The 25,809-nt window shown below is 36.3% G+C and overlaps 1 protein-coding gene across 2 annotated transcripts in view; it reads left to right on the top strand.

Annotated features, from left to right (window-relative positions):
• Nucleotides 1-25,492, top strand: part of HSD17B4 (hydroxysteroid 17-beta dehydrogenase 4) — a 64,083-nt gene extending 38,591 nt beyond the window's left edge. For both annotated transcript variants that reach the window (XM_061468698.1, XM_061468699.1), the window contains exons 18-24: nucleotides 6,745-6,814; nucleotides 10,143-10,249; nucleotides 10,554-10,640; nucleotides 12,962-13,051; nucleotides 14,974-15,112; nucleotides 23,016-23,143; nucleotides 25,065-25,492. In XM_061468698.1, the coding sequence (XP_061324682.1) occupies nucleotides 6,745-6,814; nucleotides 10,143-10,249; nucleotides 10,554-10,640; nucleotides 12,962-13,051; nucleotides 14,974-15,112; nucleotides 23,016-23,143; nucleotides 25,065-25,154 (711 nt within the window). In that variant the 3' untranslated portion in view covers nucleotides 25,155-25,492. The remainder of the gene's footprint in view (nucleotides 1-6,744; nucleotides 6,815-10,142; nucleotides 10,250-10,553; nucleotides 10,641-12,961; nucleotides 13,052-14,973; nucleotides 15,113-23,015; nucleotides 23,144-25,064) is intronic.
• The last annotated feature ends 317 nt before the right edge of the window (nucleotides 25,493-25,809 follow it).

Below are 25,809 nucleotides of genomic sequence, written 5' to 3'. Positions count from 1 at the left end.
ATCAGGCCCAGTCAGCACAGGTTTATGAAAGGCAGGTCCTGCTTAACCAACCCAGTCTCCTGGTATGACCAGGTGACCTGCTAAAGTGCATACCTGTACTTCATAAAGCTTTTGATACCATTTTTCACACAACATTATCCTGGAGAAATTGCCTGCTCATAGCTATAATAGGTGTACTGTTCACAGGGTCGATGACAGAACCCAAAGAATGGTGGTGAATGGAGTTAATTTCAGTTGGCAAGCCATCACAAGTGATGTTCCCCAGGTCTTAGTACTGAGGCCAGTTCTGTTTAGTATCTTTTATCAGCGGTCTGGATGAAGGGATTGAGTGCACCCTCAATACGATTTCATGTGACACCAGTTGGGCAGGAGTGTTGATCTCCTGGAGGATAGGAAGGTTCTGCAGAGGGGTCTAGAAAGGCTGGATCAATGGGCCATGTCCAATGGTGTGACGTTCAGCAAGGGCAAGGTCCTGCCCCTGGGCCACAACAACCCTATGCAACGGTACAGGCTTGGAGAAGAGTGTCTGGAAGGCTGCTCAGTGTAAAAGGACCTGGTGGTGCCAATTGACAGAGCTGAACATGAGCGAACTTGTGCCCAGGCAGCCAAGAAGGCAAACAGCATCCTGGCCTTTATCAGCAATAGTGTGGCCAGCAGGGCCAGGGCAGTGATCATCCCCCTGTACTCGGAACTGGTGAGGCTACACCTAGAATCTGTATTCAGTTCTGTGCCCCTCACTGCAAGAGAGACATTGAGGTGCTGGAGTGGGTCCAGAGAAGGGTAGTGAAGATGGAGAAGGGCCTGGAGCCCAAGTCTGATGAGGAACGGCTGAGGGAACTGGAGGTGTTTAGTCCGGAGAAACTTTATGGCTCTTTACAACAATGTGAGAGGAGGTTTTAAGTAAGGTGAGTGTTGGTCTCTTTCTCCAAGTAACAAGTAATAGGATGAGAAGAAATGATCTCAAGTTGTAACGGGCAGGTTTAGATTGGATTTTAGGAAAAATCTCTTCATGAAAAGGGTTGTCAAGCATTCGAACGGGTTGGTCAGGGAAGTGGTGGAGTCGTCATCTCTGAAGGTATTTAACAGACATGTAGATGTTGCATTAGGGGATTCAAGGCCAAACTGAATGTGGTTTTGTGCAACCTGTTACAGTTGAAATGTCCCTGCTCATAGCAAGGCAGTTGGACCAGATGACCTTAGCAGATCCCTTCCAACTCAGACTATTCTGTGATTCTGTGGTTTACCAGTGGATTTGGCAGTGCTAGGTTTATGGTTGGACTTCATGATCATAAAGGTTTTTCTCAACCTAACTATTGGATGATTCTAGGATTCTGTATGTGTAGATATAGTAAGTTATATCTACATGTTAACATTATACGGGAAAAACAATTGGTTATTTCCCTGGAGAGATTTTATGCTTATTTTAAACAGATTAGAAGAAAAATATTATAAGAAGGTCAGTGTTTTGTGTTAAGATTGTTTTTTGAGTAAGTGCAATATAGTCAAGAGAGAGAAGGTGATGACAACATCTACATTTGGAGTGTGGAAAATATGGTTACAGGACAAATGGGAGGTTTTAATGTCCTTCTCTGTAAAGACTGTAGTACATCATTGCCTGAAAACATGTGAATTTAAATTAACTTCAGAGAATAGCACAAGAGAGCTTACTGAGTGAGAGCCTCAGGTGATTTTTTTTTTCTGTTTGTTTTTTTTTTTCTGTAGCATAGATAATTTATTTCCTGATAGAGAAGATGGAAGTGCTGCAGTAGGTTCACAGATACAGGCAGCATGCCAGAAAAAAAAGTGCTTAACAACAAAGGATGATACAAGCAAAGCAAATGGATGTGAGGCCATTGCAAGGATTTATAATGTTTTCCCAATTTGTCTAGAGATTTCAGTGTGCAGAGGTGATGCTTTCAAAGCACTTGAAATTGTATAGTATTTGTAATAGTAATGAAAAGTTTGTTAGGTGTCGTGATGCTAATTTCAACACTTATACACAATCCCCTACCCCTCCATATTTATTCCTGTTGAGAAGATCAATATATAATTTTCTGATCATGGCAATTTTGAAAAATAGTTGAAGTCTTGGATTATACTAGAATTTTGTGTGGTAATGTGGTAAAAGATGAAAAAATACTAGTCTGGCACTCATTTTGTTTAACTCTTCATTACCAAGAGTTTGTTTCCTACTTGTCTGTGCATGTCTTAGTAAAGGGTACAGACATTGTTACTCCACCTGAAGTTCCCTAAACCTAAGTGGTTAAGAGAGGCACTGTTAAAAGAAAGGCTATATGTACATTTGCCTTGCTGCTGAAAATGACTAATGTTCTGTGAAGCCAGTGCCAGAATATAAATGTTGATTTTGATTTGAAAAAATATGTGGTAGGGATAACCAGTAAAGACATGAATAATGTGGGGTATGGAAGGAGAAAAGATGTAGTCCTGTTTTATATCTATTATACCTATTCTTGTTTATAGCTGTGTATGTGAAGGTATTTTAATTGAGCATTGTAGTAATTCTTCCTCTTGAGGGAGTCAGTGATAAGGAGGGAAAAACGTAGTGTTTGTATAGTCCAGACCACTAAGGTTTTGTTATTGCAAACCTGAGGCAATTCAGGAAACTATACACTTATGATTTTTAATTACAGTCTTGTTAAAAAATAGAATCATGTGTGATCCAGATTTCCACAAAGTGTGTTTAGGCCATCGAAAATCCTTATGAACAACTTAAACTGCCTGTTTTGTTTATTTTCCACGTCATCTTTGAGAAAAATAGTTGCTTATCTGGAGGAACAGATAAAACCTTGTATCTTTCTATGTGTTGCTTTTTACCAGTTACTTTTTCCTAATATGTCTCCTTATCCTCACAGAAATCAATGATTAAAAAAGAAGATATGACAAATGGAGTTTTCAGATAGTCAAAGGGTAGCTGCTTAATTTTAACTACAGTGAATTACTTAAGTACTGTGCTATATTTGAGCCTTTGAAGCATCAGCACTGCCAATTTAACTGGATACGTTAATTGTCCTTAATGTAAACCAGAGCTCATTGAAATGTGTAGATGAGATTTATGGCTATTGTTTCTTCACAAGATTGCTTGACTGCTTGCTTTTCCTTAAATTGGGTAAAGTATACACACATACATATAGACACACCTATTTTTATATATATATATATATACAAATACTTGATAAGATAAGCTCTTGGGCTTAGCTGAAAAAGAGCTCTTTTTTCCCCCATTAGAAGGGGAAATATATGGATAGTTGGCTTCCTATTTTATTAGCTTTACTACTGACCTTTATTGCAGTCCATAGGCAAGACTGAAAAATTGGCATGGACAGGTTGGATCTTGCCTTTTCTTTTGTGGTCTGGCTGAATTCCTAAATTGTTAGGAAATGAGACTTGACAGTTTGTGTTATTAATTGGAAAACAATCTAACCACATTATGACTGACTTCAATGTAATAACTCTGTCATGGTTTAAGCCCAGCTGGTAACTCAGACATGCACAGGTGCTCACTCATTCTCCCTGCTCCTTTCTCCCACCACTCCCAGAGGAATGGGGAGGAGAAAATGTAACTCCCACAGGTTGAGATAAGAGCAGTCCAGTAACTGAGGTATAACACGAACCACTACTGCTACAACCAATAATAAAGATGATAAGAGAATGCAGCCGCTCACCACCTGCTGACCCATACCCAGCCAGACCTGAGCAGCTATCTACACCTTTGGGGTAACTACCCCCCGGTTTATATACTGGGCATGACATGCTGTGGTATTGAATACCCCTTTGGCTAGTTTGGGTCAAGTGTCCTGTTTCTCCTTCCTCCCAGCTTCCCCTCATCCCTGGCAGAGCATGAGACTCAGAAAGTCCTTGGTCAGAGTACACGTTACTGAGCAACAACTAAAATCATCGCTGTTATCATCATTGTTCCCAGGCTGAAAGTCAAAACCACAGAACTGCATCAGCTACTAAGAAAGGGAAAAATGACTGCTACTGCAGAACCCAGGCCAATCTCACATTAATTGACTCTTGTCAACCTCTAAGGATGCACCCCCTTTTTTTGGGGGGTTTAATGCTATCTCTTGGGACTTCAGGAAATGTCATTATTCAAGGAATATAGAAAGTAGAGCCAATGAGGCTTTGAAACAGTTCTGTTCTCATGTGAAATGTAATGTATATAATGAAATAATACCAAAGGCTGTGGTAAATGAAAAGAATCTTGTTGGGGGACCTGACTTGGCTGCACTGAATCTGAAATAATGTCCTGTGTAACTGCTTATTCAGTTTAGCCTCCATGTTTTCTAGCTGTGACCAGTGCCACTCTTAAGTATTGAAAGTACAAAAAGACAAGTACTGTCTCCCATTTTCATAATGTCAGACATTTAGTTAAATACATTGATCACATTTAGTTATCTGAGCTTAATAATTTCCTAAATGCTGTGTTTATTTTATTAGCAATAAATCAGAAGTATTTTTTACTACAGTAATTTAGAAAAGCATTTGATAGTATTGTCTCCCAAGGAAGTGGCTAGTTAGTAAAGCAACAGCTAGATTTGAGATTTGAGCTTAAAACAGAAATTTGCCTTTTTTTGATATACAGAAATAAACTTTGATATTCAAACTAAACGATATTTAGTTTGAATTAAAAGTTATTGCAACAGCTCCTTTGTGAAAATAGCCTGCTGACAGCTTTTGTAAAAGTTAAAATTAAGAATGAATGCAAGACGTAAGAATTTTGGTTTGCTTAAAAAGTCATTTAATTCTTTTTTTCATATATGGCAATTTTTCTCGTTCTCAAGACAGGTAATTTGCTGTTAAAATTTAGAATCTCTTGGAAGAAAACTTCAGTGATGAAGTACTTCAGTAATGGGCTCTACTTTGTAGAATTCTGTCAAGAGCAACTCTTTAAATTGTCAGTTTACTTATTTTTTATTTTTTCCCTAAGGAACTAAGGGTCTGTTCTTCACTAAAAGTCTCTTTCATATAACTTTGATACTGGTAGCTGTCTCTTCCCACTCATCATTTCACTCCGGCTGCCTTAGCGGAGTAACAAGGGTGTAAATACTTACATTATCTCGGTTTGCTTTCCTGTGCCACCCTCAACCAGCGCTGTGTTTCACCACACACTACCTGGGTGCCCCTTATAGAATGTCCTCTGTGGCACAGGATTGTTTGCCAGTCAGTTTGGCTTGCTTTTTTGTTCTTGATTTTACTTGTAGTTTGCTAGCTGTAGAGTCCTAGCACTGGAGGATACTGCCTTCAGGAGATTTTGACTTTGTTGTTCTCACCAGGTGAGATACCTTAGCTATTTCTACTTCTTGATGATGTTGTAAGATTGATTTAAGTTAGCTGTTACTTCAGCCAATTATTTTCCCTCTATTTTGTCCCATTTCGAGGAACAGACTTGGACACATCTGAACTGTAGTCATACATTAATACAAAATTTCCAGACTTTACTATTTTCCTAAGAATGTATAGGATCCATTGGAAGATAATTACAAAAAAAAAACCAACAGTTTTGGGTGAAAGTAGAATTACAGTTAGAAATTTCAGATATAGTGATGCCATCTTACTTTTTGAAAGAAAAAGTGATTCACAAAGAATAAAAAATAATTTACAATCCCAGTCTGAAAGAAAATGTTTAGTAATATGTGATTCCAAAGGCCAGTAATGTACTCAATTAAACTAAGGGTTTAAAAGTTCATTTTGGTTAAATTCATATTCAATTTATATATGCCATCATGCAAAAATACTAAATTCTTTAAATCTTCACTAGTGTTAGTAATGTGTACTGATTTCCTCTGTACTTTTAGGAATGCCGCACTAGAGAGTACTCTACAATCATTTATTCACTGGGTTTCACTGGAATCTGATGAATAAGCTTTTAGTCCAGAAAGACAAACACAGGATTGCTTGCCACACCATTGGTCTGTTGACCACTGTACAGCAAATGTAATTTGATAATGAAAATGTTCACGTCACACAGAGAAAGAAAACTGAAGTACAGTAGTCATAATCTTCATGATTTCTCAGATTTATTCACATTGACAGTACATACAAGACACTGAGGTTGTATTTCTCTACTTTTTACTAGTGAAACAGAATACTTAACATGAAGCAAAAGTTCTCTAGAAAGCTTGGCCTGTTACTTGGACGTTTTATTTGTTTGTTTGTAATATTGGGACCAGCTACCAATGAAGCTGCTAAGAGAGAAGTATATTAGTCAATCATGTTACTCTGCAAAGGGATAAGGATATTTCTGATCTCTGTAAGATGAATCACATGTTGAAAAAGGATGGTTGCATGTTTGTTAAAAAAAAAAAGTTTTTTTTTATTTAAGCCATGGATGGATCTGTCATGGAAAAAGACTCCTTTAAATTACCTTTCAAGCTAAAGAATCTACGGGCAAATTCTAGAAAATGCTGTACTTTGCTGTTGCCAAATTTTAGTGAAGCTGGATTTGTATGCCAGCAGAGTAGGTGATTTTTAACTCCCACTAAGCAGCTGCATTATTTTCTTACGTGCGAAGTCCACACACAGTTCATGGCACATTTCCCTGGAGTTTTGGCAGTTTGGCTACACAATAACATTTTTCTATTTTACCTGCTTTGGTTTAGGGTAAGTTATCTAAGGGCTAGTAAACTGTGATGTTTGTTAATCTGTCATTTTTTGAGTGACTCCTGCTTATTTCTGCCAAACACAGCTAGCATCTCATTTTTGATTTCTCTGTTTCTGCAGGCTGCCTTATATCGGCTGAGTGGGGATTGGAATCCTTTACATGTTGATCCAAGTTTTGCTGCTCTTGGAGGTGAGCTGAGGGATACCACTGTATTAATGTTTGTATGAAGTATGGTGTAAATGTATTCACAGTTTGGTTTTTTTCCCACTTAATCTGTATGACTTCTAACAAGCTTGGAAAAAAAGTGGTTTTTTTTTTTAGCTATTCTTAGAGTCACCATTAGATGTCTTCAGAGTTCTGTGTGGCAGACACTTCACTGTAAGCATTACCTACAGTGAAAACCAGCCTCCTATCCCATTTTCCTTTTAGACCTTTCTTGTTGCCATTTTCCCATCTTTACAGTCTCTGTTTCATAAGAAATTAATTTCTTAAATATTCAAATACCTATAAGCAGAAATAATTGCCTATTAAAAGCTTCAGAAAGAATTGCATGAGGTCTTTGGTAGATAATTCTAAGTAAATAATTTTGAGAGTATGTTGGTCTTAGATGCTTAGCTTGCTTAACTGCCTCCCTTGCTAGTGCAGTAGCTTATTCATTTATGTAACGGTACATCCAGAGCAATTGACCATAGACTACATTACCCGATTCTTGCAGAGAAGAGTTGCTAGTTGCTACAGAAGGGTCTGTTGTCTCAAATTTCTATTGTAAAGGTATTTTTCAGAGTTCTTTTCAGGCCATGCTAGTAGTATAGTGTGATTACTCCAGGCAGACAGCAATTTTATTTACTTAAGAAATTTCCCTGAATAAGTGTGCTATCATCATAATCTTTACATGAAAATACTGGTCTGTAATAATTGGTCTGCAGTTTTCCAGTGACTTTAAAACAGAATTATCACTATATGATGTTCTTACCAAGATAAATAGAGCAGTTACGCTTCTTTATTCATATCATGCTTAATGTACTTCCCCAAATAGTCTCCTTTCGTGAATACATACTAATTGTTTGGTTAACTGTTTTGTATAATTCCACATAAATTTGTGTTACTAAATAATGATAACCAAATACCAGTCAGTAAAGAGATTTCTGTGGTTTATTAAACCTTTCTGTTTGTTTGTTCATCTGATGATTTTGGGAATTTTGATGATTGGGATTTTTTGATGATTGGGAATCACCCAATTAGTCTTGAAGATGGTAGAGGAGAAAAATATACGATTATATTTGAAACCACAGAGTGTAAAATAATGATCCTATAAAAATGTTACAAAAGAGGAAAAGTAGAAAACTTCTGCCTGTTCAGACAAGGAGCACCGGCACTTAGACAGTGAAAAATGAAGCTAACTCTGTAGATGAGGTAGTCTCTACCTGAACAGAAAACTGCTGCACTGGATTTTGTGGAATAGGAACTCTGGCAGTATCCTGTTCAAATATCTATACCAACTGTAGGTTCAAACAACAAATATTACTATGAGGATATTCCACAAATATTTTGTAGTTATAGAAAAGCTGTTTTCTTTGGGCATATTCACACACCTTCTTGTCTTTAATCTCTGTGTATGTTCTCTTTGACTGGCTTTCACCAGCATGGACTGGAAGCAACCAGTCAGTGTAATGCACACAGGTTGTTCCCGGATTACTGTTCAGCCTTTTTGTGGGTAATGTTTCAGAGGAGATGTGCTGAATGAAAACACCTTTTTATATTCTTGTGCTTTTATGCCTGTAGCTTCTGAGTATTTCTGAGATACTAGAAAGTGAAGGCAACATTCACTTTGTTCTCAGGTCAGTCTAGATAAAAGTAACTTGATTGCTTTATGGATTTTTCTTTGAGTATGCGTTAGTTTTATAAAGAAAATAAAGGGGAGAACAGGACTGTATGTATTTTTCTGAGTTCTGGAAATAGTGGTGGGTTTTGGTTTCTTCATGGTGAATTGAACAAAGGTTTTTAAAGAACTGAACGTCTCTATAACATTCTGTAAGAAAGATAGTAGTGATATTGTTACAGCAATACCACTAAGCTGTTTTAAGATTGACTGCACGGTACCTTTGTGCTTTCAGAAATGCTTTCTGCACAGTGTTCAGAAAACAAAGTGCTATTAAAAGTGTCTATATTCAAATATTTTTTGCAGGAGAGAAATGCCAAAATTATCAGAATGGAATAGTTAAAGCAAGAATACAGAGTTATGTTTCTTTTAGCCTGTCTTCTGTCGCGTATCCTAACCTAATGAGTGAAAATTCCTGTTTCTCTTCCTTACTCGTTTCTCATCCTTACTATACTACTAGTCTTGTCTTCCCTTTGGGCTGTGTCTCAGAATTCTCAGCTTTTCTGGCTCTGAAGTCTAGTGGCTTTTCTGGGTCTGTGTTGAAGGTGCTTTCTTCTTTTACGTCTTCTGATTATCTCTGCAGGCTGGACTTTCTCTTGTCTCCTCTTTTTTTGTTTCTTTGGGTGTGGTTTTGGTTCTGCTTTTTTTTTCACCCAGCTGTTGTCCCTTGGGACAAATTTTCATGCTGTGTAGATGCCGTGAGGTACTGTTTGGAGCTCAGAAAAAGTTGTACTGGCAGCTGAGAGTGGCAGATGAGTTTCAGGCAAAAGAGCTGCTTTCAGAGCCAAAGCTGAACAGACCTGTCTTGAATCCCTAAGCTGTTGAAAGTATGATCAGATACTGTTCATGTGCCCTGTCAGGTCAGAGCAACCTGTTAAGGGATCAGAACATACTCTGTACAACAAAATCTTTAAAATTTAACCATGCAATTTAGCAAATATCAGAGCAGTTTTCAAAGGTTTATTATTTCAGACTTTGACAGAACTAGAGAAAGATTCATCACTAATACAAAGACTATCTTCTGCCAAGGTTCAGCGCCAGTTCCAAAGCACAGAACTGCAACAAAACCTGACCAAAAACGCCAGTATAAATAAATACTGCAGGTTTCTTGTTGTCGTTAGACGTGTTCAAAATGTTTGCAATCTTTCCAGCTTTCTACTCCTTAATAAAGTTAACCCTGAAGTGTGCATAACATTTGAAGAATTTTGGCAACCTTAAATAGGAATTAAAAATGGGAAGCATCAAATAATCTTAGTATCACCACTTTCTGATCATTACCATACCTCTTACCCTTGAAATGCATGCTTCCATGTAACTGTGTATCTGGTGTGCCTATGCATGTATACTAAAAAGGTCAATCTCCTTATTTTTCATTTTGTCACCTCTACAGACAGGGACTAATCCTACTTCTGAGTCTTACAAGGTGTTGGGGTGCCAGTTCTCAGTGAGCACTTTACTTTGACACAAAGTAGAGGAGACAATAAATGGTAACAGATATTTTTCCAGTGAGATAAATAAGGTTAAAAAGTATTAAGAACATTATTGGAGGAAAATATTATGAATAAAATATCTGTATTTGAGAAGCAACTTGCAAACTCCTAATACTAAGAATGCAAAATGTTACGTTTTCTTCAATAGGATTTAAGAAGCCTATACTTCATGGATTATGTTCCTTTGGGTTTGCTGCTAGAAACATTTTGAAGCAGTTTGCAGATAATGATGTGAATAGATTCAAGGCGATCAAGGTCTGAGTTCATTCTTTGCACTTAATTTTCTGTATTTTTCTGGTTTTAGTGTAAAAAAAAAATCTTCAGGGTGGGAAAAGGCTTTTGCACTGTCTTAACTGTCACAATTGCTTTTTTTTATTGCTGCTTGCATTTTAATGCCTCTTTCTAGTATGGTTACTTAAATGTTTAGGCTTTCTACATTGACTAGTTGCCCGATTTTTTTCTCTTTCCTTTTTCTCGTTTCAGTAGAGCCTGTACTTTTAAGGTTTGCATGTACATATTATAGTTTTGTTCATATCCACACTTCTGTGCCTTTCTTTAGGTTCGCTTTGCGAAACCAGTCTTTCCAGGGCAAACTTTACAAACGGAAATGTGGAAGGAAGGAAATAGAATCAATTTTCAGACCAAGGTCAGAATACACTCACCATTGTGGGTTTAAGGGAAAGTTATGCCAGTTAAAAGACTGGGGGCATGAAGGGAAGCAAAAATAGGGGCTTATCAAGGACACCATTGAAGAAGGTTTTGTAAAGACATTATGTGAATAGAAGGAAATATTTTTTGTGTCACTGCGATTCCAGTAAAAATACCATTATACTCATATGACTTACAACTTACACACTCGTTACAATGAAATGAGCTCTCATATTACTTACTGTATTGCATTTTCTGTGTTTTCCACTGTGGACGAGCAAAAAGCAGTCATTTGTAGGTCAGCATAGTTTGTACTTGATTTGTACAGTTAATCATGACCATGGATATACTTATTTTTTAACATCTGTTTATCTTGCATATCTGCTGACAGTTAATTTACCCAGGTTAACGTCTACATATTTAGCTTAGCTTGAATTAAACTTAAGCTGTTCAATACAGAACAACCTACGTAAAAACTGAAGTTTCATAGCAGTTGGACATAGTAACTACAAGAAAACAGAATTTACAGTTTTATAAATTTAGGGTTTTATTATTCTGTTTTTTTTGGCATTGCTGTTAGCGTTTTGTGTGGGTATCCTGCAATCCTCTCCTACATTTAGTAGGATACTTTCTGGAAGCTAAGGGTAAAATACTCTGAGCCGAGTAAAAGTTAAATACCCTTTGCTTCAGTCATAGCATTCTCTGAAACTGTCAGTTTCTTAAACTATGGTTGCTATAGGTATTCGTCAATATGTGTGGGCTTATGCAGATGCAATTTACATTGCTTTGGAGTGCCAATGTTTTGCAGCCCTATGTCTGTAAAAATGTTGATAAGTGAGTACAGCAGCAACTATAGTTGCAGCTGGAGGCAGGATTGGGAAGACAAAATCAAATGAGGAGAGTCTCATTGTAAGGACATGGGGTTGCTGTTTCCACGGCAGTACAGCTTTGAGCAATAAAATTGACTGAAGGAGGTAAATTTTGTGTGCAGACCTGGTGATCGTTAGCAGCTATAGAATTTCTGAATGAGAGTAACATCAAGGCTACTGTGTAGAAACTCTTGTCTCTCGGTACTAGACAGTTTGGTGCCTCAGATGAAATTTGGAGATTACTATAATGGAGATGGCATATCTATATTCAGTCCTAATAAAATTTCTAGCCTTCAGGTATTTATTTTAGAGGCTTTGCATGTGAAGTTTAACAAAATTCCAAGCCCTTTGGTATTTGTAAACAGAGTAGGATGTTTTGTTGTTTTTAAAAGCTGGATTTGGTTAGTAATTGCTAATATGTAGAGTTCTGTAGGATTTTGGTACTTTTTTTTCCCACAAGGGTGGAGTAATTTTGGAGAGAAATGGCAATGTTAAACAGGATTATGGAAAACTGCCTTGTTTCAGCAGTTATGAATTGTTCGGAATCCTGTTTCTTACTGCATGTTGGATTAGTCTGAAATAAAGCTATCACTGTAGTTGCAATAAACTCAAGTTAAACTAAAGGTAGACATGTGACTTCAATGTGCAGGTCTAAAAGCATTTTCACTGTTGTCTGAAGTGCAGTGGCAGCCGGTGACAACTGTTAGGCATTATTTGAGTAACCGTTACTATATAGTCTTTCTGTGTTAATTTCACCTGTGCAATAAGGTCAGCTGGATATTTCTCTGCTTTGGCTATTTATCATGTAACTATGCGTTGTGAATGAATCATTTTGCTATCATCTTTTTGCTGCTGTAAGTCAGACTGGTTTGTCAGACCCTTTAAAATGACTGCCAAAATGAAACTTGTTTTATCCTCTGACTTGACTATTTTAAAAAACTAAAGCAGAAGTTAATTCAGCTATTTTTCATCTTTCTTCTTGAGTCTATTTTTACAATGCTTGAAAAATTGTTTCTAGTACAAGTTGCAGTGTAAGGCACCTGGAGATAGTGAAACTGTCTAAATGAACTCTTGACAAGTGCATATTTACCTCAAGGAAAACGATATCTTTCTCAGACTGTTTATGAAATAATGTTAACAGTAACGTATTACACTGGAGGTAAATTTTCAGATAAGTTTTTTTTCTACCATTTTGTGAACATAACAACAGAAATATATTTTGGTATAATTTCTCATGAAGCAAATAATTACATTGAAGAACTGTTATAAAGCATAGTAGACTGACTGGCTTCAAAACTAAAACACATTTGTGTGGATTTTTTTCACTCTGGATCTTTTGTGTTTGCTCTTGTCTTCATCTTTGATTTTAAAATGTAAGGCAAACTCCTTGGTTGTCATTCTGTTGTGATTTTTTGCAAATACGTTAATGGCATTTTTGCCCCCACCACAGGTCAAAGAGACTGGAGAAGTTGCTATTGCAGGAGGCTATGTGGATATAGTACCAGCTATGAATAAAACTTCTGCTCAGGAGCCTCTGAAGGTAGGGAGAAGCAATAGAAGTCGACTTGCAAAGCAGAATAGTTAAGGTTTATTTTCGTGAAAAAAACATGAAAAATACTTAGCTCTCTAGTCCCATTTGCAGTAATTAAATGAGTATACAAGTTCAGAGATGTAAACACACATGTGGTTGTATATACAGAAGGTGAAGGATCTCCTTTGGGAAAAATAAAGATGTTTTAAGGTACACAGGTTGGTTGATGTTTGAAGTGCTTGATGCCAGTTGAACTGTTAGGATAAGCATTGTAATGTATGTGACAAAATTAATGAGGTCATGCACCGGTGAGAGTTTTGAGCACTGGCATAACTTAAAACTGAAATTAGTCCCTATAATTTGGGGTTCTACCTGTAAAAAGAGCGTTTTGTTTTTATTTTATAGATGTTGAGTATCAAACTCAATGTAACTTGCGACAGCATGTGGTCTTTTTTAATTTTTTTCAGAGAGACATGGGGAAGTGGCAGGAATCCATTAGAATAACAGAACAAATGAAAATGAGCTAGTGTACCCATAGAAAAGAACAGTTTTGTCATTGAATCACTTTTAAGGAAGGCTCTGACAGCTGTTCGTGCATAGGGATAGGCCTAACACACAATACACACTTTCTGCTGTATATATTTAAAAAACCCCTCTGCATGCCTTCATTAAGCCTCAGGTATGGCTTTTGAGACAACAGACAGTATGGTACAAGCAATGCCAAGGATGTCCTGGGTTCTTAATGTTGTCTAAAAGACATGGGTGTTCAATGCATTGCCTTAATAAACTGTCATTTGCCCCCTATTGATTCCTGCCTGCAAAGGATGAAACTTTAGTGCATTGAAGTTTATGAGGTACTAACATAGTGACATTCATAGAAAGCTGCTGATACATTCCTGGAATCTCTTTTTTTCTTTTTGCTGGTTGTGTTTAGTCCTCTAACATTCTAAACTGTTGCCAGATCTCCATTTGAAGTTCAAACATGTAAGCATTACAGCTTTTCAGTGAAACAGTTACAGAGATTTATTTTTTTTTTAACATGGGCAGAACAGGCATTTTTTTCTTCAAGCTTACTCTGAAAAAAAGTGCTTTGGCAAAAGTTTGGTGAGAGAGACAGAAATCTACCAGGGAAGATGAGCCTGAGTGAGTGAAGACTGGCAAATTTAGATGTCATTGGAAACTCTGTTATGTAATGGAAAATGTTAGGCTTAAACAAAGAGGTAACAAGGTAGCAGCGTGAGGAGTATTGCACGTTAGAGTATATGTAGATGCAGCAGAGCAACTAAAGCTGTGGGAGCTTTTTTGTCCAATTCCAATTAGATGAAAAATGTTACTGGAGCAGCTTCTTCAAGTGTAGCATTTTACCCAGTGCGTATACTTCTTAAAGAAAGACATGAAAGGCTTGCAAAATAATACATTGGAAAGGCAAATGTAACTGTAGCTAATCCTACTCTTAAATGGTAAGTGTCTACACTGGAGTTTTGACTGTGTTCATAATGCAGTATGTTTTGAACATGTTCCATGTCAAGTTAAAGTCATGTACTGATAAAAACATTTTTGTCTTCTAAAAACTAACATGGCATCCACCATGGAAAAAAGTGGCAATGGTTATCCTCCAGAGGGAATAAATGACTATTTAGAAGCCCTTAGAGCCCTAATTATTAAACATATCTTAAATTATACTGACAAATGACAAAAACTGCAAGATTTGAAGTAATTCTCAAGAAGAGTCCATGAAGCATTTTCTACTTGAATGTTTTCTTTAATGTGGGCAGTTGCTAGAGCTGATTATTTAGAGTGGAAGAAATCTCAATTGCATTTAGTAATTCTGCAGTAAAGACTTTCCTGGACACAGTACTTGAACTAATAAACCTATTTAGTACATTTAAGCAGAGTTTCAATTTTAAATGATTCACACTCTCTTTTTAAAGACTACAGGACTGCAGAGTGATCTTGTGTTTGAAGAAATTGGTCGTCGTGTAAAAGAGCTTGGAAATGAATTGGTAAAGAAAGTAAATGCCATATTCCAATGGGACATCACTAAAGATGGAAAAACAGCAATGCAGTGGAGTAAGTTGTAGATTTTATATAATACCCTGATGATTTATTTTTTTTTAATTGACATGAGAGTAATAATGCTCATTCTAATTAAGCTGATACCTTGAAAATAAGCATAAGATAGTGGATGAATATTCACTAAGACTTCAAAATCTGAATGCGCACTGAAAGCACAAGGGACAAGGAGGTAAATAAAGTTCTGTAATGGCAGTTGCTAACCTTTCTAGGTAGGAACATTCTTCTGTAACTTGCCTGTCTAGATGTAGGCAGAGTCAAACCATCCTCTAGAACTTCAGTACATTTCTCTTTACAGTTTCCAGAATGCATTATCACTGCACTTAGATGAGCAGGCGAAATTAACCTACTTGGAGCTCTGTGTTACAGTAATCAGTCTGCTGGTGATGTACATGCTAACTAATCTAAACAAAGAAGTGTTTATTTTTACTGCATTGTTTTTCTAATTTCAGTTAAAATGTAGCCCAGCTTCTTCCCATAAAGTTTTTTGAGATCAGGGTTAATGAAGGTATAGTGATGCTTACCCATCATTTAAGCATGCGACTGTGTTGATGAACTGATGATGAAGCTTATAATAGCAATGGGGTGGTGGTGGTGATGGTGTTTCCTTTTGAAATGGATCATACAAGTTAAGTGGACTGATGGGAGCAAAATTACTTCCTCAATTATTTTTTTTAAATTCTCCTGTGCTCAGTTTCTAAGGAAAGGTATTTTTGAAAAAAGCAGTTTAATTTTAGTGATGAAATAAATCTAATTTTCTTTGGAATTTATTTTTTTTCCCGCAGAGGTGTCCTGAAAGAGCTTAGCAGAATGTAAAGCTTTTCCAAAGGAATAGAGTCAGGTTGTAACTACCAGGCCTTTAATTTGTGGAAAAGGGCAACTCTTGGGGTCAGGTGTGTAACTGAGACTACTTCATTTTGATTGGTCTAAATGGTTGGATCTAGTCAAAAGAATAGTTTTGGGGTAGATGCAGATGAGATGGGTTGCCCTTTGATGAGCTAAGGGAAGAGGCTGACATTGGTAAGTCAGCAGGTCTGTATAGTGTTTTGTTCCATTGACTGTGACTTTTTTTAACTCTTGTTAAGTCTTTGTAATGTCTGTTCTCAATAAATGGTTATTATGGTTAAGAAACTGTTACTTCTTTTACAGAGAGTTTTAGAAACACATAATTCCACTTTCTTTTTTCTGTTAACTAGCAGTGATTCTGAGTAGCAAAACTGCTACGTTTCATGAAAATTCCCTATGTAGATTTATCAAGATAAGTTCTACCTGTCTTGTAACAGTAATAATCATAATAATAATTCTTATAATATTTATGATAGTTATAAGCAATTTCTGAGGGATAAAGGGTGATTTCCACTTGGATAGCAGTTTATCAATATATTGAATATACCTGCGCAGATTATGCAGGCTGAGTACCTATACATCAGAATGAGAAGGAGGCCAAATACTACATAATTTAACTCAGAACATCTGTCTTAAAACTTCTTAATGCTCTTAATTATTCCTAATGTCTGCAGTTTTCCATTTTTAACACTCAGTGCTTTAAGTGATGGCCCTGCTTAGAACTTGGGCAGAAAGTTTGTGTAGTCTTTCCTCTGTTGTTGCTTACACTTCTAGCAGATATATTAGAAGTACATAGATTAAACTCCAAAACACTTAAAGTGGATACTTGTGTTTGTTAGAGATCACTTTGTACATGACATCAGTCATGTCTATTGTTTAATGTGTAACTAAGTGTAATATAAGTGATGGCCATAACAATCTAAATTATTGTAATATTAAAATAGTTATGTAAATTCAAAAACAGAGTGTTAGCAGTTGTGACAGCTCTCACAGTTTGTCCTTATGTTGATTAATAGCATACTACTGTTGCTTTCTGTTTAACTCTGATGGTAAATTTCTCATGATGAGGTGTGTGTGTATATATGTGCATATATATATGTATGTACATGATGGAATTTTTATTTTTGGGATTTTCTTGAACATGTTTCAGTCATTACAAAAAAAAACAAACACAAAGCAGAAGAAAGACCTTCCAGAGGCAAGCATTGAAGATTTTTAAGCAATTGCCAACTTAATTCTTTTTGCTTATTTGCATACATTATTATTCAGTGTTCAAGAGCATCATCGTATGCTGTCTCTTCTACCAGATGCTAGCATAATTAATTTTGCATAGTGAATGTGGAAGAAGAGAGTAGTTTGTGGCTGTATGTTCAAAGGAAGATAGCTTTCTTGGGTTATCGACAGTATCTTAACTGCAAAAGATTTCTGACAGATCTTCATATATTCAAGACTTTTGTAACACACATGAACAATTTAGATTAGAATTAGATTTAGACAGCCAATTTAGATATGTAACACTGACATTTGCTGACTTGAAAGCTTGACTCTTTCTGTTGTTAAAGGAAGTTCTGTACACTTAAAAAAAATTTCTTTTACTTTAAAAACTGAGTGTGACAGTAATGTTACTTTTGCTATAGCTTAAATTTAATTCTGTGTCACTGTTTTGACCAGTTTTCCAGCCTGCTTCAGATTTTGATGTTCGTCAACTCTGACGTTGAAATTGCACTGCTTTACACTACATTTAAATTTTGCCCACTGATTATTACTTGATCTTATTGCTAAACTATTTGTGACTTGATTGTTACAAATATTCTGGGTAGAATAATTTTAAATCAGTTTTTTAAATGTTATGGTAAGTTAGATTGTAACAATTTTGAATTATCTTTTTTCTTAAAATTACTGCTTTGAGAATTAGATTCCATACTGTACGTACCTATAGTAAAGCAAGGAGGAAAAGGTGACATTAAAATTTACTTAGAATTCAGTTCCAGTGGATAAATATTACATACTCCTTCAATGTGTGGTCAAAATTCTTGATGAGTTGTCATTGAAACAACTGAAATGTAAAGAAGTATTTATTTTGGGGACAGTTTTTTTAAAGCCTTGAGCTGATGCTAATTATTTTATTATCTCTCTTCTTTTTAGACCTCTCTTTTTAAGGGCCTCTCAGGCCTTTACAGGCAGTGTTTGTGATTCTCTTGGGTAACCTGCTAGGCCTCTTTCCCTTACTAAATTTGTTACATAGTTGTGCTGATGTGTCTTTTAATTTTTTGCCTTGTCACTTCTGCACAGCTTTGTGCTGTTGTGAAAACTGCAGCAATTGACAGCCCTAGAAACAATCTGGGCCCTGCAGCTCATTGGTGTCTTACACAATGATTGTAGCTCCAGTATCTTCTGCTAATGTCCTTGAGTTTCTTAAGATCTGGGAGGAGGCTGGAAGAGAAAGCAGCAGTATTAAGGGCCGCTGTGAAATTTGTTCTCATGTATGCAGTCATTCTTGTCCTTCCCAATCTTTCAGGAACCAGAATATTTGGGGGTTTTGTTTGGCTGGGGTTTATTTTTGTTTGTTTTGTTTGTGGTTCTTTTTATTTATTTCATATTTTTTTAGTGTTTTGTTTTAATTGCAGCTGTAACCCTTTGATCTTGGCAGTAAGCCGAGATTTGTATTTGTTTCTTAAATGAAGTGGGATTTGTGAATTGAATTTAGCTTTTGTTTTTGTTACAAAGACACTTCTTTATGGTAGTAGGAATATCAGTAATGCTAATCTTTTAAACTAGTGATGACCTTTCCTTTTATGTAGTTCTGTGTGGATGGTGTGAAGCCATGGGGAGGTGTAGAACAATTGATCTTGCACTAAGTATCTGAAATTTTGGGCAGCTCATCTGCTGTCTGAACAATGTTGAGCTATAGCCACTAACAACTAGTTTTATTTAGTGGTGTTTCTTTATAGAAACAAGATTCTCTAATTTAAGAGGATGCTGAAAATCCTTTTAAGAATATAAAGCAATAAAATTTTGGCAGGATCAAAACTCAAGGAGTAAGTTTAGCAGTACTGGAGCTATCTTTTTAATTTGTAAACAAAATTCTTAATTGTGAGCCCCCTAGCTTTTACCTCTCCAGTTGGCTTCACTATCTAAAGCATGCTTTGCTCTCTTCTGCATATTTATTACTGTGAAAGAAATGCCATTGTTTTCAATAGTTATAAAATATTTATCTTTTCCTCAGGATTATGTTACTTCATTTCAACTTCTCTTTCCATAGAGAAAAGACTTGGCCATTGAGATTTGTTACCTGATAGTTAATGGCTGTCTAGAACCGTACCCATCTGCTGCTTTTCATCATGCTTCTGAAGATACTGCTGAAGGAAGAAGATACTCCTCTTCCTTTACAATTCTCTGTTAGGAGACCTGGAGAGAAATTGTTATGTGCAGTTGATTGTGATCATCTGACAAATTACAGCCAAACTGCTTAATAATTTATAATAGGATATGACTTCAGGCAATGAAGAGCGAATGACACTTTGTTCATTTGATTGAGGATGAGTCTTGTCTTGCAGTTACCCCCTGTAAAGCAGGATAAAACCCAAACCAAAACAGAAAATAGTCTGACCTCTTAATATTTCTCTCCTAGAAATTGTAAAGCAATCTTCAAAAGCAAAGCAAAACCTGTGGCCCAAATCTTAGATTTTTAGGCTCTTTGGCTACCGGCTAAGCATGTCAAAGTCTAGTGTTTTAGCCTGCATATGTATCATTTTTGACCTTTTTATCTCTGACAACAGCATACTTACAGATGATAAGAATTCATAGGTGTTTAATTACTGTATTGTAACACTTATGTATAAAAGTAAAAACAAAAATTTGAAGGATACTTACTGTTTCAGCCACTGAAGTGGCTTCATTTTGCTTTTCTGCCAGGTGTGTAATGCAGAAATTTTACATATTTGAGAAACAAGTTGATTTTTAAAAGGAACTTGAGCTTTGTGTTGCTGCACACATGGTTGTGTTTTAGACTTCTGTTTTCATATGGGGTGGATCAGCCATGTGAATGTCTAGCAGAAGAGCTGTATCTGTAGCAGCCACAAAGGGCTACATGATCTCAGGAGCAAAGAACACCAGAGGCACCTTTAGGCTACTCATCTGTTACTGCTAGCACTAATAGTGTGTGAGGTAGTCGCCTAGCTGAGCACTGACATAGCTATGCCAGTACCAAATCGTTATCAAGCTGCTGCAATCATAGTATATAGTACATAAGTATACAGTATGTAAGTGTATAGTAGCTGTAACTGTAGAGGTGTGTATCTGGCAGATAAGTGTGGAAAACAGGTATAGGAGACCTGCATCAAGACCATCTCCTCTTACAGCAAGCAGCTGTGTTATATAGGTTTATGTCGTAAAGTTGTATTTCACAAGAAGGTACTCTCTCTGATCATTCTGGAAAGCTAGAAGTTTTCTTCTCTGAAGGTTGGAATCTGTTCTGGTGCTTGGATCATTTCTTTCATTGCTAGATTATATTTGTTTGTGTGCTAGTGCTGTAGTTTAGTTTCAGTTGTCATTTGACTACTTTATGCTAGGTATACATCAGGAGGCAAGAAAAATGATCGAGTGATGTGTTTCTGATCTTTCTCATCCCCATCCCCACCCCTCACTCCCCCTGCAAAGAAAAAGAATGAACATGTTTTGGGAAAATTTTCCATTCTCTGTAACAAGGGAAGTTCCTTTTCCTCTTGAACATACCAACATATGGTATATTTTGGATCACTTTCCCTTGTGATTCACCAGAATTAACCCAGTTGGGCTTATGTACCAAGTTTAGGGGTTTTATTTCTTTCATTTCCTCCTCCTAGTTCCTTTGGAACTTTGTGTGTCTTTTTTCTCTTTGTAGCACATTTATGATAAAGCTCGAAAAAAAAAAAAAAAAAAAGGTGGGTCAAGTAACAGTTGAAAGTCCGTCATGTTTTTGTGAAAAAGACAGTATTTGTTGCCACAGAGCTCTTCTCTTTTGTGGCTGCTCTGTTCATTTTTCTTTTTTTCTTTTTTTCTTCCTTAGAAAAATATGAATGCTCTTTGAAAACAATAAAGAGCAAATGGAAATAGTATTCTCATACATTTGTGAAAAGAATATACTGTTAGGTTGGTCCTCTGTTGTTTTTTTAGTAGAATTTCTAATAAGTTTTAATTTCGGATGAGTTAAGGATTTGATTAAACACAAGTTTTGCCCATGGTACCATGATTATGCAATATTTACAGGCATATTAGCACTTTGAGAGTTTACCATTAGTTACAGATGTGGATTGATGAGCGATACTTTTGAGACTGGGATAGGAAATGGAGGAGGAGAACAGGGATTGTACCAATATTACCTATGTACTATGATATTTAGATTAAAATATTGGAGTTGTCAGAATTTGCCCGAGTCACATTATGTGGGGCTTTCTGACCAGTGGTATTTGGCTTAAAGGGAGCTAAGTTTGGCTATGCCAGAATGGTTCATAACATATCTAGCATTTGAGTAGAGGTATATTTTAAAAGCATATTGACAATTAACCTTGGTTAACTTAATCTGAGGAGCTGGTATCCACTGTGAATTTTGCATTTTATGATTCACTAGATTATATAGATATATATATATATATTTTTTTTTTTTTTAGTAATAGACTGTGCCTGCATAACCTAGAGGAGCAAAGTTTAAACACTAGGTTATGATGTTAGACTATATAGAGTAAGCTGGCTTGGATAAAAAGAGTGTTACACAGCTCCTACCCACAAACACAGAAGATGCAGATTGTTCATCTGGTGATCAGTACTTATTTTTCTTTCTTCTGCTCTTATTGCATCAAGTTTGTGATGTCTGTTAAACCTGCTACTGAAATGAAAATTTACCTTAAAATCAAGTGGATAATAATCCAGTATGTCTGAGCATCATTGTACACTTAATTAGAATTGTAGAATCATAGAATAGTTTGGCTTTGAAAGGACCTTAAAGATCACGTAGTTCCAACCTCCCTGCCATGGACAGGGACAACTTCCACTAGACCAGGTTGCTCAGAAGCCCTGTCCAACCTGGCCTTGAACACTGCCAGGAATGGGGCAGCCACAGTTTCCTTAGGCAGCTTGTTCCAGTGCCTCACCATTCTCACAGCAAAAAAATTCTTCCTTATATCTAACCTAAATCTCCCCTGTTTAAGTTTGAACCCATTACCCCTTGTCCTATCACTACATTCCCTCATGAAGACCCTCTCTCATAACCTTGTAGACCCCCTTCAGATACTAGAAGACTTTTTATGCTGGGGACATGAGATTCCCAGATTCTAGTTTTGTTATAATTGAATAAATATTACTTGCATCCAGCGGCAAGGGAAAGACTGGGAATTTGCAAATCTGAGTATGATTCGGCAGAGCACATCCTGTCAAAATATCCTTCTAATACTCTTCTAATTAAATGACACAATACCTGATAGTGTTAGTTTTGATTATTTTGGCAGGTCATTTGAGTGTAGGAAGAGAACACTCTTAAGTCTCCAGACACTTTGAGGAATTTTTTGCTTTCCAGAAGAGAAAGACAGTTATTTGGCAAGGCTTTAAATGCACTTTGCATAAAGCAGAACAGGCTATGTTGCCTGTAGGGCAGAACAGAGAAAATGCATCAGTATGTCTGAACATCACCACATTGGCCTTCTCGGAATACAGGGTGCTGTTTTAAAACATTAGAGCTTTGTTACTAAATGACATTTTTGCAGTAATTACATCAATTAATATCTTGTGCATCCCAAGTTTTGTTTAAAAAATTTTTTGCCATCTCTGCAATCTTTTTCAAATGTCAGTCTTTGCTGTAAACCCCCTCTCCCTTAGTATGGATTTTTTTTTTTTTTCCTATTCTAATCTCAATTATTTTTATTAATGAAGAAAAAGCCTTTTTATTTACTAAGTGGCTGTTAGCTCAAGATTTATGTTCACATTGGATGCTTTATAATAGTCGATAAGGAGAGTAGTGTTTTTTAGACTGAAAATTTTATCTTTGTTTTGGAATAAAACTATCTTTGCTGCTTCTTCTCAGCAATTGACTTAAAGAATGGCTCTGGAGCAGTATATCAAGGACCTGCAAGAAGTTCTGCTGATACCACCTTCACACTGTCAGATGAGGATTTCATGGATGTGGTACAACAAAAGACGAACCCCCAGAAGGTAAAAACCTGTGCCTCACAGTCATGCTTGTTTACATGGGGTCATACTATTTCCCTTAAATCAAGCTCTGCTTCTGAATGTTTGCATTCTGAAATCTGCAGTGCTCTTTGGCAGTGCAAAGCAGAATCAGATGAGGTATAAGCACATCATTTGTAGAATCGTAGAGTGGTTTGGGTTGGAAGGAACCTTAAAGATTATCTAGTTCCAACTCCCTGCCATGGTCACGGACACCTTCCAGTAGTCCGGGTTACTCAAAGCCACATCCATTACCTTTTACTGAATATGGCAGAAGACATGATGAGGAATTTATCATCTTGAGACAAAGATACCTCAAATGACATAAAGCCCAGCAGTACAAAGTTAGTTGGTTGTTTGTTTCCTGGTACTTCACAGTACATGATTTGCAAGGGTGGGGTTTGTCAGTTTTATCATTGAGCCTGTTTTGATTGGTCAAGTTGCAGGAAGTTGATATTGCAGTATTCTGATCTACTGCTAATACTGAAGCAAAGAGAAGTCTAGGACAGTGCAGGCATGTAGATCCATTGAAAATGGTCAAAATTCACCCAAACTGGGTAGATTTTTAAGGGATAGAACAATTTAAGAAAGTTATGTAGTCTGAGTCTGCACTTCTAGCTTCTTGGCTTAATCAACTACTTAAAAATACTAATTTACTAATAAAACTGCCTTGTGTAAAAGTAAATTAAACTGTCATAAATTTAATGTCAGCTTATAGATTAAAGCTTGAGAAAATGAAAATGTTAATTAAGCTCATTGTATATCAAACAGTTCCCTTTCTTTGATCCCAAGCAGAAGTTGTCAGAGACTTTGATTGTAAAATTTGAGACTAATAATGATGGCAAATGTTTGTTAGAAGTCCTGCGTACCACATGAGTAAAATCCTTTGTGACCCTCTGTATGTACCAGGCATAAAGTGTAAACAAACAAGTTGTTGATGTATACTCTTCAGAATGCTAAAGAAAAGTGACTGCAATTCAGGAACATTGTCTATTCTTCGGCATTAGTATTTCCTCTGAGTTCCTGTGAAGTTCTTCATCTAAAGAAGCTCAAAGCATCTATTCAAATTCTTTTGTGCTGGCTCTCTCTATTCCTTATTTGAATGTATTTCAAGTTAATGGAACTATGCAAAAGCACATTGTTTCAGAACTTTCAAAGAGCTTTCAAATTGCAAAGCCACAGCAAAGCAAAACTAGTTTTTAAAAAATACTGAACTAGGTTCAAACAGGGTATACAGCTCTTTGAAGTAGGGACAATAAAATGTAATACACCAGCATTTCAGTGAAAGTATTGGTTGATCTTTGATTCTGCAAACACAATGAAATCTTTTTTAGTTCCAGTTTGTAGCAGTATGCCCTATATAAAGCTGGTGCATTTATTTGCAACATGTGTGTACGTATTTGGGTTTATTACGAATTTGAATGAGTAGCTGACCTTTTCATTAGGGCTTTTATTTCAGTAACTGACCTTTTCTTTCCATTTTCTCCTTTCATATAAGGATATGTGGATATATACAGCACAGGGAGGGGAGGAATCAGAGCTTTTTATCCTGCCCTTGTGAAGTTTTGCCATCAGCTTCTGTGAAGAAGTTTCTTTTATACCAGAAGTCCTCTGTGCTATACTTACAAAAGAAGTGGAGGCCAATGAAGTTGCTTTGTACTTGGTTTCTTCCCCTAAGTGATAGACTCGGTCTTGCACTCTGGATAGAAAACTGTCATTCTGGATGCTATTAAAATTGAACTTGGATGGTTTTGTGTTGAAAATCCAGGGAGCATTGTGAACTGAGGGCTTTCTTCTGAGCACTGAACAGCCACACCTGTCTTCGTCTTCTTGTTTGGTGTTCTGTGGGTGAACAGTTGAATACATTTTTTTTAATTTTTTTTTTTCCTTTCCCTGCTTTTTGTAGGCATTCTTTTCTGGTAAACTAAAAGTGAAGGGGAACATCATGCTGAGCCAGAAACTGGAAATGATCCTGAAAGATTACGCCAAACTCTGAACTGCTTGATCATCTACCGCAGCAGTGAAGAACTTGAGAAGATAGAAACTTCAGTTAATTCAGAACCAATGATTGAAACATTGCAAGCTACTTAACATCAATATACTGATTTATTATACTGCTAATACACCAGTGTTTTAATTGCTGTAGACAGAAAGTTACAAAATTAACATAACTGTTAATATTGTCCTTTTCTTATTTCCCAGCTATGATAGAGAATCATACTTTTCTCATTACATACCTTAATCTAAATAAAATGTATGTAATTCTTATAAAGATGCATATATTTCTGTACTAATTATGAAGAAAATTAAACCAATACACCTCTTTGATATCTCCTTCTGTGTGTCTGTCAGTCTTCATTTATATTGTCTTAAGTAGACTAACTTATTTGAATGTGGCTGGTTTATTATTAAAATTACCTTTTGCCTTGACTTCTCATGATTCCATTAGAACAACTGGAAGATCCAAGTCAGTTCCATCAGTTCCATTTATTTATGTCTTATCATTATGGTTTTTTTTCTGTATAGGAAAAAACTCTTCAATTGCCTCTGCCCACCTTAGTTAGACAGTCATTTTTTAAGTTACTTTTATAAATTACATGGAAAATTGTAAGAATTAATTGCTTAGGAAAGCTTTTTCATCTAAGAGGTAT

The sequence above is a fragment of the Pezoporus flaviventris genome, unplaced genomic scaffold, assembly GCF_033815535.1.
Source record: "Pezoporus flaviventris isolate CSIRO_AGI_PZ_B2104156 unplaced genomic scaffold, CSIRO_AGI_Pfla_v1 ptg000050l, whole genome shotgun sequence".
Lineage (NCBI taxonomy): Eukaryota > Metazoa > Chordata > Aves > Psittaciformes > Psittacidae > Pezoporus > Pezoporus flaviventris.
The sequence above is the reverse complement of the archived record's forward strand: the minus strand, read 5'-3'. Positions and strand labels throughout refer to the sequence as shown.